This window comes from Cyrtonyx montezumae, unplaced genomic scaffold (genome assembly GCF_038088225.1).
Source record: "Cyrtonyx montezumae isolate F1298 unplaced genomic scaffold, pur_monq_1.0 scaffold_0, whole genome shotgun sequence".
Lineage (NCBI taxonomy): Eukaryota > Metazoa > Chordata > Aves > Galliformes > Odontophoridae > Cyrtonyx > Cyrtonyx montezumae.
Genome location: NW_027071824.1, coordinates 41,558,878 through 41,574,414, shown reverse-complemented (window position 1 = coordinate 41,574,414; position 15,537 = coordinate 41,558,878). Strand labels below are relative to the sequence as shown.

Below are 15,537 nucleotides of genomic sequence, written 5' to 3'. Positions count from 1 at the left end.
AGACTGTCTGCAGAAGCATGGCTCTCATAGAGGAAAGCCCAAGCAGGCTCCAGATACCCACTGTGCCTTGGCAAACTATTAAAGTTCATACTGAAGCTCCCCTCTGAGACCTTGAGCACAAGCAGATCAACTGAGCAGCTCCCCAAGGAGATATTTGCAGATGTGCTAAGCTTTCTGAGGACTTCATTCACATCACTGAAAGAAAACTTGTGGTTACTATGTTAGGTATTTATGTCATCTTTTCCTCATTATGGAAGTTTCAGTCAGTAGGTCTCAGCATAATCACAGGTACAACTTTGTTCAGTCCTTACAGAGAACAGATTGGAATATTTCTGCCACCCAATTTTGATATATGGTAAATAACATATTGTGTTTGGTAAACTTTCTATGCAAGACAAATAACCTACATTAAAAATATCTTCTGTATTTTGGTGCAGCGTGCAAAGTTTGGCTAATCGATGTCTATTGTACAAAGCAGAGCAAACTGAGATGATATGGCATTAAAATAAAGTATCTTTCATGGAATCCTTTGTTACTGTTTTAAATCAGAGGCTCTGGATAACATCTCTCCTCTCAGCCATCATCTCATCTGATCTTAAAACATAAGCATATACATACCCGGGTTCCCTACCATATTTTCTGAAAGAGGGTTGCTTTAATCATTGATCCCTTGGAAAAGAGACTTTATCTTGCCAGCAGTTATGAAAAACTTTGACTTTCTTCTTGTATCATAGAATTGTTAGAGTTGGAAGGGACACTTAAAGATCATCCAGTCCAACTTCTCTGCAATGAACAGGGAAACTTACAGCTCAATTAAGTTGCTCAGAGCCCCTTCCAGCCTGGCCTTGAATGTTTCCAGGGACTCAGCTTCCACCATCTCTATGGGCAACCTGTTCCAAAGCCTCACCACCCTTATCGTAAAAAACTTCTTTACATCTATCCCTGGAACCTTCTCTTCTCCAGACTGAACAGCCTCAGCTCAGTCAGTCTGTCCTTGCAGGGGATGTGTTCCATCCCTTGGATCATTTTTGTGGCTTATCATCCTTGGATGGACTCAGAGCAGCTACTATATGTTATTTTCTAATTTCCCACACTGAACCACATAATAAAGCAGGTCCTGCTGGTCCTGACTAGCAGATCAGATGTTCAGCTTTCCTCTGGGTTAGGCACATAGCAATCAAACACCAGGTAGTCTGATCATCACCTCAGATCTGCACATATAATGGAAAAGAGGGAGGAAATAAGAGAACCAGACTGCACTCTCCACCTGTGTTTAAGCCCCTTTTTTCTCCTCATTTAGGCCATTTCTGTTCTTTGGATCTTTCCAATGAGCCTCTACTACAACCCATGCTCATTGTCTTCTTTTTATGGTCTTGCTGTGCCTCATTTTTAATGCTATTTATTTCCTCCAAATTAATTAGATAGACATTTATTATGTGCTTTTGTAATACCACTTTCTAAAACAACTCCATTTTCTATATGTATTATAGCTTTTTGTCTATGATATGCACCATAAAACCAGAGGACCACATTGTGGCAAAATGCCATGACCCCACTTAGGGGATGTTCCAGGAACTTTGAGAGTCACAGTGTGTGAAGCATATTTAAGTCCTGTCAGAGTGAGAATAAATGAACAGTGACTGCGGATTTTCTATATCACTTCACTAGGACTTATAATCTGCTTTCTTGTTTTCCTTGCCAGCTAATGTTCCCATTTAAGATGCATCCACAACACATGCTGTCTACAGCTAACTTCTATGTTGAGTGAATCCCTAGGGGCATTCATACATGTGGGCAAATGAATATTACTCGTTTGTTGTTATTTCAGTATTTCTGGCCCAAATATTTTTCCAGCTATCTATGGCCATTCCTTTTGATGTTACTGCAGTCAGACATGCATATTCAAAGATCAGTGCGGCCCCCTACGAGAGGTGATAAAAAACCAAACCTCCCACAATAGATTGAGTGTGGGGAGTCCAACAGCATGAACTGAGGCCATCTGCAAGAATATAAGGCAGCCCACGAAGAGTCATGGTCCCAGTATGCAATGTTTAATTTGGATAAAAATGGAAGACATAGGCTGACTTGCTGCATTTAGTGATGAACGCTGTAAAGATCTGACTTCCAGAAGCTGTGAGCACTTTGTCTCTGTCCACATGCATGTGTATTGTGCCACAAAGCATATGAATAATAAAAGCTCACCGGAATAGTTGACATTCTTCCTCCCCCTCCCCTACAAAGTGTTTCTCTTTTCCAAATTTTCCTCTGAAGGAAAAATCTTATTTTCCAAAACTTTATCCAATGTGCTAATGATTGGAGGGCAAAAGAGAACTCGTTTCTTATCAACAAATTTCATCATGTTTTAAAACCACAAAAATGCAAAGGATTAGCCAATAAAGAAACATCATGGAAAGAAATATTCAAAATAAAGCAGTTATGTCTGCACTTTAATCCTACAGCAATAATTTCACATAAGATACATTGGCTTTCTTGCATATTTCTCTTTTGACCACTTCACAGAAGTCTCTGCAGTTTACAATGTCAGCTGTCCAGCAATATTTCAGAGATGCATCCTGGAAGCAGAGGATACTGATAGACTCCGCAACAGGAATGAAAGAGGATTCCTCTTCTCACTGTTTGTTAGCTTCCTTTTATGTACTAATAAATGCGCATTAAAACACAAATATGACTCAGCCAGTTAAGTTTCTGCTTGCAAGTACAAAGAAAAAGGGAAATTAACTTGCACATCCGTGAAAATAGTACTCAAATGTTTGGGCTCAGTGCTCATGTTGGGAACTGGCTGTGTTTCTATGCTGCAATAACTTCTATGTCTTACATGCTTCTGATTTCTGTAGTACTCAGCTTTGAGCTGAAAGATACTTGGCAAAACATTGCTTAACACATCTGTAATACTAAAAACCCTCACCAGAGACCTGCCATAGAAGTGGGGGTGTAAGCCCCATATAGATAGCTAGGATAATGGCCTTGCTATCAGCATCTCTCTGATGCAGTAGAATATCTAATTATGACATTTTTCTATGAAGGTTGCTGTTGCTGTTCTTGTCCATATAGGTTGTTTTGCTCTGTGAGAGGCCCTGTTGATATTAATGAAGTTACTCAAAGGATAAGTCAGAGCGGTAGAAATAATGCAGTTACTATGAGTACCGGTACTCCCTGCTATACACAAGAGTACTTGTAAACTGTGTCAGACATTTTGTCATCAGTGTGCCAAAAGGATTATAGTGTAAAACTTGGGATTATATATTTTGAGATTCACAACTTTTTTTTTTCAATATTCATGAAAGAAAGAAGGAAAGAAGGAAAGAAGGAAAGAAGGAAAGAAGGAAAGAAAGAAAGAAGGAAAGAAGGAAAGGAGGAAAGAAGGAAAGAAGGAAAGAAAGAAAAAGAAAGAAAGAAAGAAAGAAAGAAAGAAAGAAAGAAAGAAAGAAAGAAAGAAAGAAAGAAAGAAAGAAAGAAAGAAAGAAAGAAAGAAAGAAAGAAAGAAAGAAAGAAAGAAAGAAAGAAAGAAAGAAAGAAAGAAAGAAAGAAAGAAAGAAAGAAAAAGAAAGAAAGAAAGAAGGAAAGAAAGAAAGAAAGAAAGAAAGAAAGAAAGAAAGAAAGAAAGAAAGAAAGAAAGAAAGAAAGAAAGAAAGAAAGAAAGAAAGAAAGAAAGAAAGAAAGAAAGAAAGAAAGAAAGAAAGAAAGAAAGAAAGAAAGAAAGAAAACAAAACTAAAAAACACACTTCCTAGAGCTTCAATCTACTTGGTTCTGTGACATTTCAAGATTTAAGAAATCACATGAAATGTAAATATAGTTCCTGTGTAACTTGAAACTGTCACTTTACTGTTACTTCTTTTTGAATCTTCCAGTATGTAAACAGTCAAACAGATTTCCATTGTAGGTATGACTAAAACTTTCAGGTATTTCTAAATGAGAATATAAGGAAATAATTTGGTTTGGGTGTCTTGTTTTTTTATTGTTCATTCCCATCCCCTCATGGTAAACTATTCTAGAAAACCATTTCTAGAAGAGCTCTGACTTCCCTGAACTTTGAACCAAGAAAGTGGGGCTTCTTCAGGAAGGGGTAGTCATGCTGATATCAGATACAAATACATTCCTCTTGGAACGGTGCCCCATAACTGCCTTTTTGATGCCTTGAAAGTGACATTACTTTTCCCTTGGTGTATTAATTTATGTTATTTATCACAACATCTTCTACCTGTCAAACCAAAACCAAGACCAGAAACAGATACAGAGCACTAAGAAGGAAATGTGGGAGGGTTTCATTGCCCTGGCGCTTCTCATGAAGTCAACCCATTTTCACAAACAACTTTGATTCATTTCCCAAGCGTCACCTCTTTGCCACAGTGGAGAAGATAGAATCCACTAGAAAAAAAAATACTACAGGTTTGTGTCTTAATATACTTGAAGTGGCTTTCAATCTGGTTATTTGTGACTTACAATTGCAGCTTCAGTCTTCTTTTATCTTTAATCTCATATACTCACATTATGATGAATAATATTGTTTTACTTAAGGTACGTAAAGATGTCCTTATGAATTCTCTCTACCTTTTTAGTTAGTTTCCAGATGAGATCAAGAGAGAGACAGAGAAATTTCAGTTCAACAAGAGATTTATAAAAATCACAACATGAAAACAATAATCTTATTTCAAATAGTTTCCTGACTGTTCTCAAATCTCACTGAATATAATTCATAGAATCCTAGAATCATACAGTGGTTTTGGTTGGAACAGACCTTAAATACCATCCAGTTCCAACTCCTTGCTGTGGGCAGGGCTGCCATCCACCAGCTCAGTCTGCCCAGGGCCCCATCCAACCTGGCCTTGAGTTCCACCAGGGATGGGGCACTCTGGGCAGCTTGTGCATGTGACACATCACTCTCATTATAAAGAATTTCTTTCTAATATCTATCTACTCTCCCTCAGTTTAAAGCTATTATCCCTTGTCTTGTCACTACACTCTGATAAAGAGTTCCTCCCCAGCTTTCTTGTAGGTACTGGAAGGCTGCTATGAGATCCCTCAGGAGCTTTCTCTTCTAAAGACTGAAGAACCCCAACTCCCTCAACCTTTCTTCATAGGAGAGGTGCTCCACCCCTCTGATCAACTTCATGGCCCTCCTCTAGACTCGCTCTAACAGACCCATGTCCATGTACTAGGGGCCCCATAGCCAAATGTAGTACTTCAGGTTGTTGTCTCACAAGAGTGTATATAACCAGCAGACCTACTGCTCATGTTTCTTTTGATGCAGCCCAGGATTATGGTTGGCTTTCTAGGCAGCAAGCACACATTGCTAGGTCATGTTGAGTTTCTCATCAACAAACACCCCTGAATCTTTCTCCTCAGGACTGCTCTCAATCCATTCTTTGTCCAGAATGTATTTGTGCTTGAGGTCATCCCAACCCAGCATTATTAATGATTCATGATCAGCTGGCTACCTCTGAGTAACCTCCTTGGTTGTTGTCCAAATATAAGAAAACACCTGTATTTTGCCAGGGCCAAGAATTTCAAAACCAGCTACTGATTCTGTTTTCCTCAGCTTTGGATGATCTGAGCTTTTCCCTGAGCAAATGTACATTGTGTAATGAGGATATGGTGCCTCAATAAATGGCACAAAACACCAGAAAAAAATAATTAAAAAAAAAAAAGCCATGCCATGCAATATCACTAGACACTTAGAGAAATCTTGGCCTCAAGTTCCAAAGCTGTTCTCAGATTACTGTGTTATTCCAGTTCTAGAGAGGGAAGGTTGGAGGTATAAAAAGCAGAGCTTTACTTCTAGGGGAAATCTGTACCCTGAATAACCAGCACATAATAGGTCCCCTATATGACATGCTTCAGACCAAGCATACCACACTTCTGCTCCCAGAGGTCCAGAGGACCAGCCACCCTGGTCCTAAATGGTCTTATGGCATTGTGAGCCTTAATTAGAAGTAAAAGATACACACTCTTCCAAGACAGATGACAGATATTTAGAAGGCAAATTCACATATTTGTGCTCATGTTTCCCACACCACTATTTCAGCTTCTTTCTTAAAGCATTTCTGAAGAAGTTGAAAGGGCTGAAAAGACCTGGGCTCCACCGGTCTTTACCAGCCAGCTCTTACTGCTAGCAGGTCTATGATCTCTGTTACAGAGCTTGAGAAGAGGCCACACCATCCCTAGAGTGGCTGCAGACATCCCATCTTTATCCTTTGCACAAAATTAAATTGGTGTCTGTCCCAAACTGGGGTCAAAATTCAAATGACCAGACAAATAACATAAGGTGAGGGGAAAGGGTTTAAAAACAAGCCAGATTAGGGCTTGGCCTGGAAGGAAACAAGGAACAAGAAGGTTGAAAAAGGACAGATTCAGTTTATGTGATAAATAAGGAAAGGAGTTAATTGGAGATCAGAGGATATAGCACTGTTTTTTGGGTCTGCACATAGCTGGCTTTGAGGGAGAAAAAGGGACAATGTTCATGCTGTTGAAAGACTGTAATAGCCTGCATGTGGAAAGGAATCAAAGTACAATATACGTATGACCAAGCATGAGTGTATATCACACACATATTATAATATCCACAAAACAAATGAAAAAATATTGTTGTCTTCACAAAAATGGGTAGTCTGTATCAGATTAATTTTACCAGTTCTAATGATTCAAAATGCACCCAAGTCAGTAAAAATTACATAAGTGCAGCACTTATGAAGGCTTGCAAAGACAGGTATGCCTGTTTGTGTACAGAATGCACGTGCAGCAGCACACTAAAGGTACTTGTAAGAAAACACAATTCCTTCTGTTTTTTACAACAAAATAAAAAATTACTAAAATAAAGTTAAAAACAAGTGATAGATATTATATTAATATATGTTTTTATTTATTTTGTTGTTGTTCTTGGAGTTTCTGATGCTGAAATTTTGATGGGGTTTTGTGGTCCCTAGTCATTCGTGTTCTGGTCATTCATGCTCAGAGACACAAGAAACTTCAACTTGGTTTTCTGTCATCCTTGCTTCAGTAAGAGTCCTCTAGCTCATTTATAACATCAGTCACTTGGACAATAAATCTCTGCAGTGGATGCAGCCACTTAAATCTCCACCTGCACAAACAACAATCAGGCCTAGAAAATAAGAAGGCTCATAAATCTCCACACTGGTGATTAGTAATAATTTGTATCTGAAACAAGGATGTTATAAAGGGAAAAAAAATCTAATTCATTAATCAGGTATGATATGCTGACAATCTGTTTGGTTTATACACAGAGAAAACACAAACAGGGCATGGTTAGCATAACATGACGTTAGAGGTTAGTGAATTCCCAAGGGCCTGGGGCTTGGAGATATGATATCTTAATGTACTTATCCCATTGTGAGTGGGAAGGTGTTATCTTCCAGCCAAACGGTAAAGAGCTGGTTTAAAATTTAGATTGGCCCTTTTCCTTCTACATTACCAAGCTAAGGAACCAAGATGGATAGAGAGAGAGGAAAGGCATGCTTGCTAGCTGTCAAAAACAACACTTTGTCTCCTACTGAAATGTTAATCTGATGAGAGGATATAGCACCTTGCAGACACTAATTTGGCCCTCCACCATTTTTGTTCGGTAAGTTGTTTTCTGTTTGCACATGCAGAGGACGTGACACAATGCTCCCACAGATGAGTATAAAACCTTTATCTGGCCTCAGTGACCTTGGATTAAATCCAGAGCCACAATATGCCACAGCAACATCTCGGGCTGTACATTTTTGCCCAGAGCTATGCCAATCCTCAGATGGACAGCTGAATAGTTGAAGTTCCCCTTGCAGTGAGATCAGTCATGATGGATGTGTACTGAGAGAGGAGCCATGTGCAGGCCCAGCTCAATGCTGCAGTTCTTGCATTAAACATCCTGGCTGCTGAGGGGACTGCAGTGTGTGTGAAGAAGCTATTTGGAAAGACACTTTGGTAATAATTTTACCGAGGTGAACATGGTAAGGAGGAAGAGCTAAGCCTTGCCTAAATGCTTTAGGAAGCCTACTGTTCAGAGTCTGTGTATGTACTGATCACAAGTGCCTTGTGAAACTCTTCATTCAAGCTGCACATCAATGTGCTCACTCTCATTTGTGCTAAAACTCTTCAACTCCAGCAGCTGAAGAGCAAGGCCTGATTGCTTGCTCATGTAGCCCCATAACCAGGGACCTTATCTTGCCAGTTTACTCCAGCAATACTCCCTGATGTTTGTGGGTGCACCAAGCAACAGGCAGAATTTTGCTCACATATAACAGAGTGTATCTCTGCTCTGCAACTAAGTTCTGGGTGCTTGACATGACTGCTACCCTCCAGGAGCCCACTCTTCCCCTCTCCTCCAGCACGCACAGCCTCACTGTCCCAGCAGCAGAGGCACAGTGCCCAGCCTGGCTCCATGCAATGCAGGGTCCCCAGCAGCCAGCACAATGGGGGTGTTGGGGTGATGAGAGAGGACTGAGATGCCCTGGAGGAAAGAGGCAGCTCCTCCTGCCTCCAGAGCCCAGGCTGCAATAACGAGGTCCAAGTGCTCCTTTCCTGGAACACACTAGTAGCTGGACAGGATGCACTCTTCAGTATAATCATCCACAAATCTCCCTCAGATTAGGTTACAGGACAGCATTTAGACAGCACGCATTGCAAAGCTCCTTGGAAGGCTTTTGCTGGTGGATCTGCTGCTTTCTCTGCTCATGACCCATTTTGGCTTTTGTCAAGAACTGTGACACCAGCCGCCTGGGTCATGGAGGAGGCAGGGAGGAGGAGAGCAGCCCTGGCTGGAAAGGGAAATGGGGAAGGAGAAAAGGAGGAGGAAAGGGGAGGATAGAAAGACAAGGAGGAGAGAAAAAGGGAGAAAGTTGCTTTGCTCCAGTTGTGAAGATTTTGAATCCCAGTCCTGAGCTCTCTGCAAGCGCTTGCTGGGATACCTAACTCCCTGTCCTGTGCAAAGGTCTGTGATTGGGGATGTGGTGTGCTCAGCGGGCAGGGCCCCTCCCCTGGGCTGGATCCGCCTCTCCTATCCCCCAGATAAATTACTAGTGTCCTCACTAAATTCCTCGGCTTTCTCTCTCTCCCTCTCACACACACTCGCTCCCTCCCTCCCTCAAACACGGGCAGAGCAGGGCTGGGGGGCGGGAGGGCGGGGGTCCTCTCTGGACCTATATCACGCCTTAGTGCCAGGAGGGGAGGGGGGAGAGAAGGGGAGGAAAGTGCTGAGCCCCTTCTCTCCTCCACCGCCTCCGCCTAGGTTCGGGGAGATCCCCTTCCTCCCCTCCGCCCCTTTTCCCACCAGCCCTTTGGCATCTTCCAGACCATGTCCACTGGGTCCCTCAGTGATGTGGAAGATCTGCAGGAGGTGGAAATGCTGGAGTGTGATGGCCTGAAAATGGATACTAACAAAGAGTTCGGGGCATCCAACGAGAGCAACGAGGAGGGATCCAATGGAGAGAATGGCTCCCCTCAGAAGGGAAGAGGGGCCTCGGGCAAGAGGAAGAAGGCTCCCCCCAAGAAGAGCCCTTTAAATGGTGTGAGCCAGGAAGGAAAGCAGGTCCAGAGAAACGCTGCCAACGCCAGGGAGAGGGCGAGGATGAGGGTCCTTAGCAAAGCATTCTCCAGGCTTAAGACCACCCTGCCCTGGGTGCCCCCAGACACCAAGCTTTCCAAACTGGACACCTTGAGGCTGGCCTCCAGCTACATCGCGCACCTGAGGCAAATCCTGGCCAATGACAAGTATGAAAATGGCTACATCCACCCGGTCAACCTGGTAAGTCACGGCCTGCTGGAGCCATGCACAAGTGTGTGTGTGGATGGGGAGGTGGGTGAGGAGTTGGGTCGGGGCATGTACAAAGAGAACCCTTCGCGTCCTTCTCATAGACAGACTGGTACCCAGCCATGAGGTACGAGGGGTGGCAGAGCAAGGGGACAGACTCCCGGTTGTCCTCCTTTCCTGTGCCCTGGGTGCTTAACATCCCAGTCCCTTCCACTGGTCTCCGCTGTCTCACCCGAGAGTGGCAGCAGAAAGGCAGGAGCAGGTTTACTGTGCCTGAAATGCCAGAGGGAACTTAGCACGTTGACAGAAGTTTTCTACCTTCAGATGGGAAGGTATAAGAATTTGAGTAGAGAATGGTGTCTTTTAGGAAGGGCTCAAGAAAAGAAAAGACCCAGGCTTTATGCAGTCTGTCCTCTTTGTCATAAAGTTTTCTGCCATAACAATCTTCAAGCCGCAGCCTTTTAAAGACAGGGCTTTCACGGCTTTGTGCCCAGCCGCTCAGAGTTGCTGGGTCCAGGACATGTCTCCTAAAACTCAGAGAAGAAAGAAATTAATAACGCAGTCCTCAGCTGCGTGGCTGCCCCTGAAAGCACTCCCCAGCAGCCCCCAGGTCTCCCCAGATGTTTCCAGGTGTATATACAAGAGTTGCAAAACAGGAGTGGTCTTCAGCTGCCAGGGTCACCCCACGGGACGGCTGTTGTGGGAAACCCCAGCGCTCTGAGCAGCCCCTAAGCTGTTCACGACCTGATAACAGCACATGCACGGCCCAGAGTGGCTCGGCTCGGACTGAACCAAGCAGGGTGCCTTGCTCCCAAGGTGAGTGTGATTCCCGGGGAGAGCTGGCTGCGGCTGGGAGGCAAGGAAAGAGAGCAGGATCCTCGCCGAAGCCGTGCCCCATCAAGGCGGTGGATTGCCGGGGTTGCCGCTGAGGCTCAGTGAGCATCGCGATGTGAGTTTTCACGTGTGTAACCCCCTTCCCACCCGTGTCTTTTCCTGGCTACAGACCTGGCCTTTTATGGTAGCCGGCAAACCCGAGAGTGACCTGAAAGAAGTGGTGAACACAAACCGCTTGTGCGGCCCGACAGCATCCTGAACCCCGCGGCCCCGCCAGCACCGGCCCCGTGCGGCCGAGGAGGGGGCACGGGCGCGGGCAGGGCCCCGCTTTGCCCCGCTGCTGCCCCGGGCCCGGGCAGGGCGATGGGAGAGCGCTCTGCCGGCGCAGCACGGCGGAGACCGAAGGCAGAGACTCCACCCCGGGAGAGCCAGACTCTATTTAACTTTATTGAGTGCGTGTGAAGTCGAGTGTCCTACAGCAACAGCCTTGCTGGTTCAAGCGCTACTAGAGGAAAGGCAGAGATCAAACAAAACCTACCACGCGTGTATCTTTTGTCTGAGACCTGTGGGATATGTAGATGCCTAGACAAAAACTGACTTTGACAGTCATCTCTATGAACTCATTCGCCCTAAAGATATATAGATATATTTTCTTCAAGCAGGTTTTTGCTCTGTTTCTGTGAATAAACCTTCCTTTCCATTGAACACGGAGCAGTGTACTTTTCGTTTCCAACTCAGGAGGCAGCGGGGGAGCACCGCACCTGGCTCCCTGCGGTGGGATGGGGGGGTCCAGCCCTGGGTCAGGGTGAACTGGGATCGGGGGGAACACTTGGTGCGACATCTTCATACCAAACCCCCCATGGAGTGGCAGTTCTGAGCTCAGCAGGGAGCGGGAGTGCAGCGAGAGGAAGAAAGTGCCTCACCTCTCTTTTTTTTTTTTAATCAAATAAACCGCTTGTTTTAACCTTCCCAGGGAACCAGCGTGGGCCTTCCTGAGGGGCTGCCGTGGGAGTGTGGTGGTGGCTCATTGATGGATCAGCGTGGGGCCAAGGATTATTGCCCAGCTTGGGGTGCTGGGGGTTTTAGTGCAAACATCTCCTCTCCGTTGCTCAGGGCGCCTGCAGGAGATCGGGTTGAGATAAACAGGAGTGCAGGGTGCTCTCCCTGCACCGGCAACGGCAGTCGGCAGCTGATGGGCCAGATCCCACCGAGCTGTTTAATGTTTCGGGGTTATGACCGCACTGTTTACAAGATGTCTTCAGTTATTTATACTGTTATTATTAGCAAAGGGGCTTTAAATTTCCGCTTCACTTGCTCTTTCGATACCGTCCCCTGGTTCCGTTGGATACCTGGGTGCTGGCAGGCGGCAAGCGGCCATCTGGGGCTCCCTTTCCACAGGGCCTGCATCTCCCCTAGGTCAACTGGGCAAGGCAGCGTCCTCCTGGCAATCCACATCCAATGGCCGGGTTCACGAGTGGGCCATGTTGAATTAAAGCTGAGAGTCAGGAGCTGTGCAAGCATTGTGGCCCTCATTAGGGAAAGGGCTGGAGGCTGCAGGATCATCCTAATGGTTTTAAAGGGACGGCTGTTTAATTTCGCTTATTCACAGCTTTATCTCTAGCCTGCACAATTAAAAGCAGACATCCTCAACCAGCCTAGCCATGTACAATTTCACCATCAAGCATGGGGCTGTGCCAGCTGATACATAGTTACAGGCAGACACGCATGGGTTTGACGTACTTTAAAGCAAAGGGATCACCTTGAACAGCCACAGCTCCTGCTTCTGGGAAGAGCAGCTCTGTTTTCCCAAGCACGGCTGGAGGGGCTGGTCAGACACTGGCAAAGTCAGGGGAACTGCTGTTCTCTTAATGGGAAAAAGAACAGAGCTCTCTGACATTATGCGCAGCACAAATGACTGATATAGTAAATGTACAAGCATTGTTTGAACCTCTAAAATTAACTGCTGAATCAAAATTAATATTTGAATCTAACCATTCAAAATCTTTACTTAAATCCCTACTAACAAATGCATGCAATGGGCTCAGAGCAAGCTGCTATTTAACTTCAAGAAACCAAAAATTGAGAGGGACCTGGGATATGCAGAACATTAAAATGACATTCTAAATTTTCTCACACACACTTCTCTGCCACCCAGCAATGCTTACTAATTTCAGACAGCAACCTTCCTACCCTTAGCCATGTTCACTGCTAATTTGCCACCTAAAATGCAGCATGGAGAAAGAGAGAAGTGCAATAGTGCTCCGTGCAATGTGAGAAACACAGCTGTAACCATATACCAAAAGCGGCAATGTAAGTAGAGCGGCAAGTGGAAGCTGTAGGCACAGTTATTTCTCTTGTCACTGCTCACGTTATGTAGCACTCCGGGGATTAAAATATTCCTCAAGCACCTTCTGCCTTTCTCGGTCCTTCCCCCTGAAGAACAGTTCAGCAACAAAGAAAAGGGGAAAAAACAGCAAACAACAAACAAATGCGACTGGCAATGCGCAGAAAGGTAAATACCAGATTCATTCCAACAGTAAAATGTTTAATGGCTTTTTGTTCAATTTGGAGGCAAAAAAAAAAAAATTTTCAGAGGTGTGGAAGTGGGTGGCAGTCCCTGATCACTGCCTGACTTAGAATGTGAGTGAGGGCACAGCCCAGTGCATTGGTGGTTGCTATCAACAGCCCCCACTCATTAGGTGAGTTGAGCATCCTCCCCATACTGATTGCAGGTTTACAAAAATTTATTTGAAATGAAAAAAAAAAAAAAGTAAATTTAGCTTGACCGAAGCATTTGATAGCTTTTAAAGGAACTCACAAATCTGTTAAGGGAAGAGAAGGAATGGTTAAAAATATTAAGGTCAATGACTTTAAAATTTTTATTTTTGCTTGCTTTTCTGTACAAAGTGATGCATTTTAATATTTAGTTCAATATAATTATTTATACCCTTTTTCCATGTGGAAACAAAGCTGACTCAATTTATCTTTCTGTATCTACATGGATGTACATGCAGCTGCGAGAGTGTCTGTATACATTCCCTCCTAGTAATGTTTGAACTCATTGCCTGATTTCAACTGAATTTGACAGAGGTCTCAAAGATAACAAAATTGCTACAATTTTTTTGTGAAAGCAGGCAGCTAATAGAGAAGAGAAAAAAAAAAGTCTTTGAATTATGGAAGTAAAGGAAAGGTTTTGACATGAACCCCCATCAGATACCAGAGCATCCACAGTAGAGCAGCAGCTGTAGGTGAAGATCCAATTGCCACTTCCATCACCCACTGCAAGTCCATGGGCAGTCAGGCAGTACTCCTTATGCACACGTGTGTTTTCATATAAGAACTGTCTAAAAACCGTTTAGTCTCACTTAATTTTTTAATGTTATTATTCCTTTCTTTCTTCCTTTCTTTTTCTTTCTTTCTTTCTTTCTTTCTTTCTTTCTTTCTTTCTTTCTTTCTTTCTTTCTTTCTTTCTTTCTTTCTTTCTTTCTTTCTTTCTTTCTTTCTTTCTTTCTTTCTTTCTTTCTTTCTTTCTTTCTTTCTTTCTTTCTTTCTTTCTTTCTTTCTTTCTTTTCTTTCTTTCCTTCTTTCTTTCTTTCCTTCTTTCTTTCTTTCCTTCTTTCTTTCTTTCCTTCTTTCTTTCTTTCTTTCTTTCTTTCTTTCTTTCTTTCTTTCTTTCTTTCTTTCTTTCTTTCTTTCTTTCTTTCTTTCTTTCTTTCTTTCTTTCTTTCTTTCTTTCTTTCTTTCTTTCTTTCTTTCTTTCTTTCTTTCTTTCTTTCTTTCTTTCTTTCTTTCTTTCTTTCTTTCTTTCAGAAAGCCAGTTCCACGCAAATTCTTCACACTCATTTTTCAGTTCAGCGAGGAACTAGAAAAACCCTTTATTTGCACAGCTGCCTCCAGTGCTCGAGCTGATGGGCTGGGTGCTCACACTGCACTGCCTGGTATGAGGTCTTTTAGAACAAGCATTTTTCCATCTCTTGCAGAAAAATACATTTTAGGCTTATCTGTTTCTGTCACTGTGATGGAAATCTGCCAGTAGGATACTCCAGAATGGCACAAGCCCCTCTTCAGCCCCAGCATAATGCCTTGCTGTTCTGGGCACTGACGCAGTGGTCAGGCCACAGTGATAGCTGCAGCCCAAGGTGAACAAAGAGCATACACCAGAGAGCTAACTCCTTAAAGTATCGTTGAGCAAGCAGGTCAAAAACCTCAGTGCACCTTGGAAGCCAAAAGATATAGAAAATCAGTTTTTTTTCTGTAGGAAAGCTGTTTATAATCCTGGATGTAATGTTATATTGGTAATTCCATGTCTGTGTCCATCTGGAAAAATATGCTTCCCTGTAAATTATTATTATTATTATTATTATTATTATTATTATTATTATTATTATTATTATTATTTTCAAAAGATAACTTTTTCTTAAACCCCACTGTCATTGTTATTCATCGCTATTTGTAGTAAAAAATATGCAAAAGACACTAATTAATTGTAAGTAATAAGTAGGCTAATAGACTTAAACTCACATGCACCTGGTGTGTTAGAGAGTACAAGCTGATAAAAAAAACAGAGTATTTCAGATTTCTGTCTGGGTACTTGAATGTAGATCATCGCTCACAGCTGCCCAGTAGGGACAGGTTTTCAAAAGAAACTTCAAACAAACTGAAATAAGCAAACAGCAGAACAATGTAATTTCCACGTATATACTCTCACAGAAAAGTCCATGTACAGATCTCTCCCAACAACCTGTGATCCAAATCGCCCCCATATGAGAATGAGCAACTGAGTGCTCACCATTTGACCATGGGTTCTTCTGCGCTCTGCAGCGTGGTGTGCACTATGGATGGGAAGTGGCACAACTGGCAACACTTACTTTGCGTCCCTTGTGCTGGAAAACAGCTGCTGTGCTATGGCTTGTTGACTTCCTGTAACACTGGGAAGATG

At 43.3% G+C, this 15,537-nt stretch overlaps 1 protein-coding gene across 1 annotated transcript; it reads left to right on the top strand.

Annotated features, from left to right (window-relative positions):
• Positions 1-9,061: 9,061 nt before the first annotated feature.
• On the top strand, positions 9,062-11,303 carry TCF21 (transcription factor 21). The gene is made up of 2 exons (XM_065733656.1): positions 9,062-9,758; positions 10,768-11,303. The coding sequence occupies exons 1-2, from the start codon at positions 9,309-9,311 to the stop codon at positions 10,855-10,857; spliced, it is 540 nt and encodes a 179-aa protein (XP_065589728.1). The 5' UTR covers positions 9,062-9,308; the 3' UTR covers positions 10,858-11,303.
• The last annotated feature ends 4,234 nt before the right edge of the window (positions 11,304-15,537 follow it).

Excerpts from the sequence above, each read along its gene's own strand:
- TCF21 (XM_065733656.1), top strand. The coding sequence starts at position 9,309 with ATGTCCACTGGGTCCCTCAGTGATGTGGAAGATCTGCAGGAGGTGGAA. Across the intron at positions 9,759-10,767 it reads ACATCCACCCGGTCAACCTG|ACCTGGCCTTTTATGGTAGC; the intron begins GTAAGTCACGGC and ends TCCTGGCTACAG.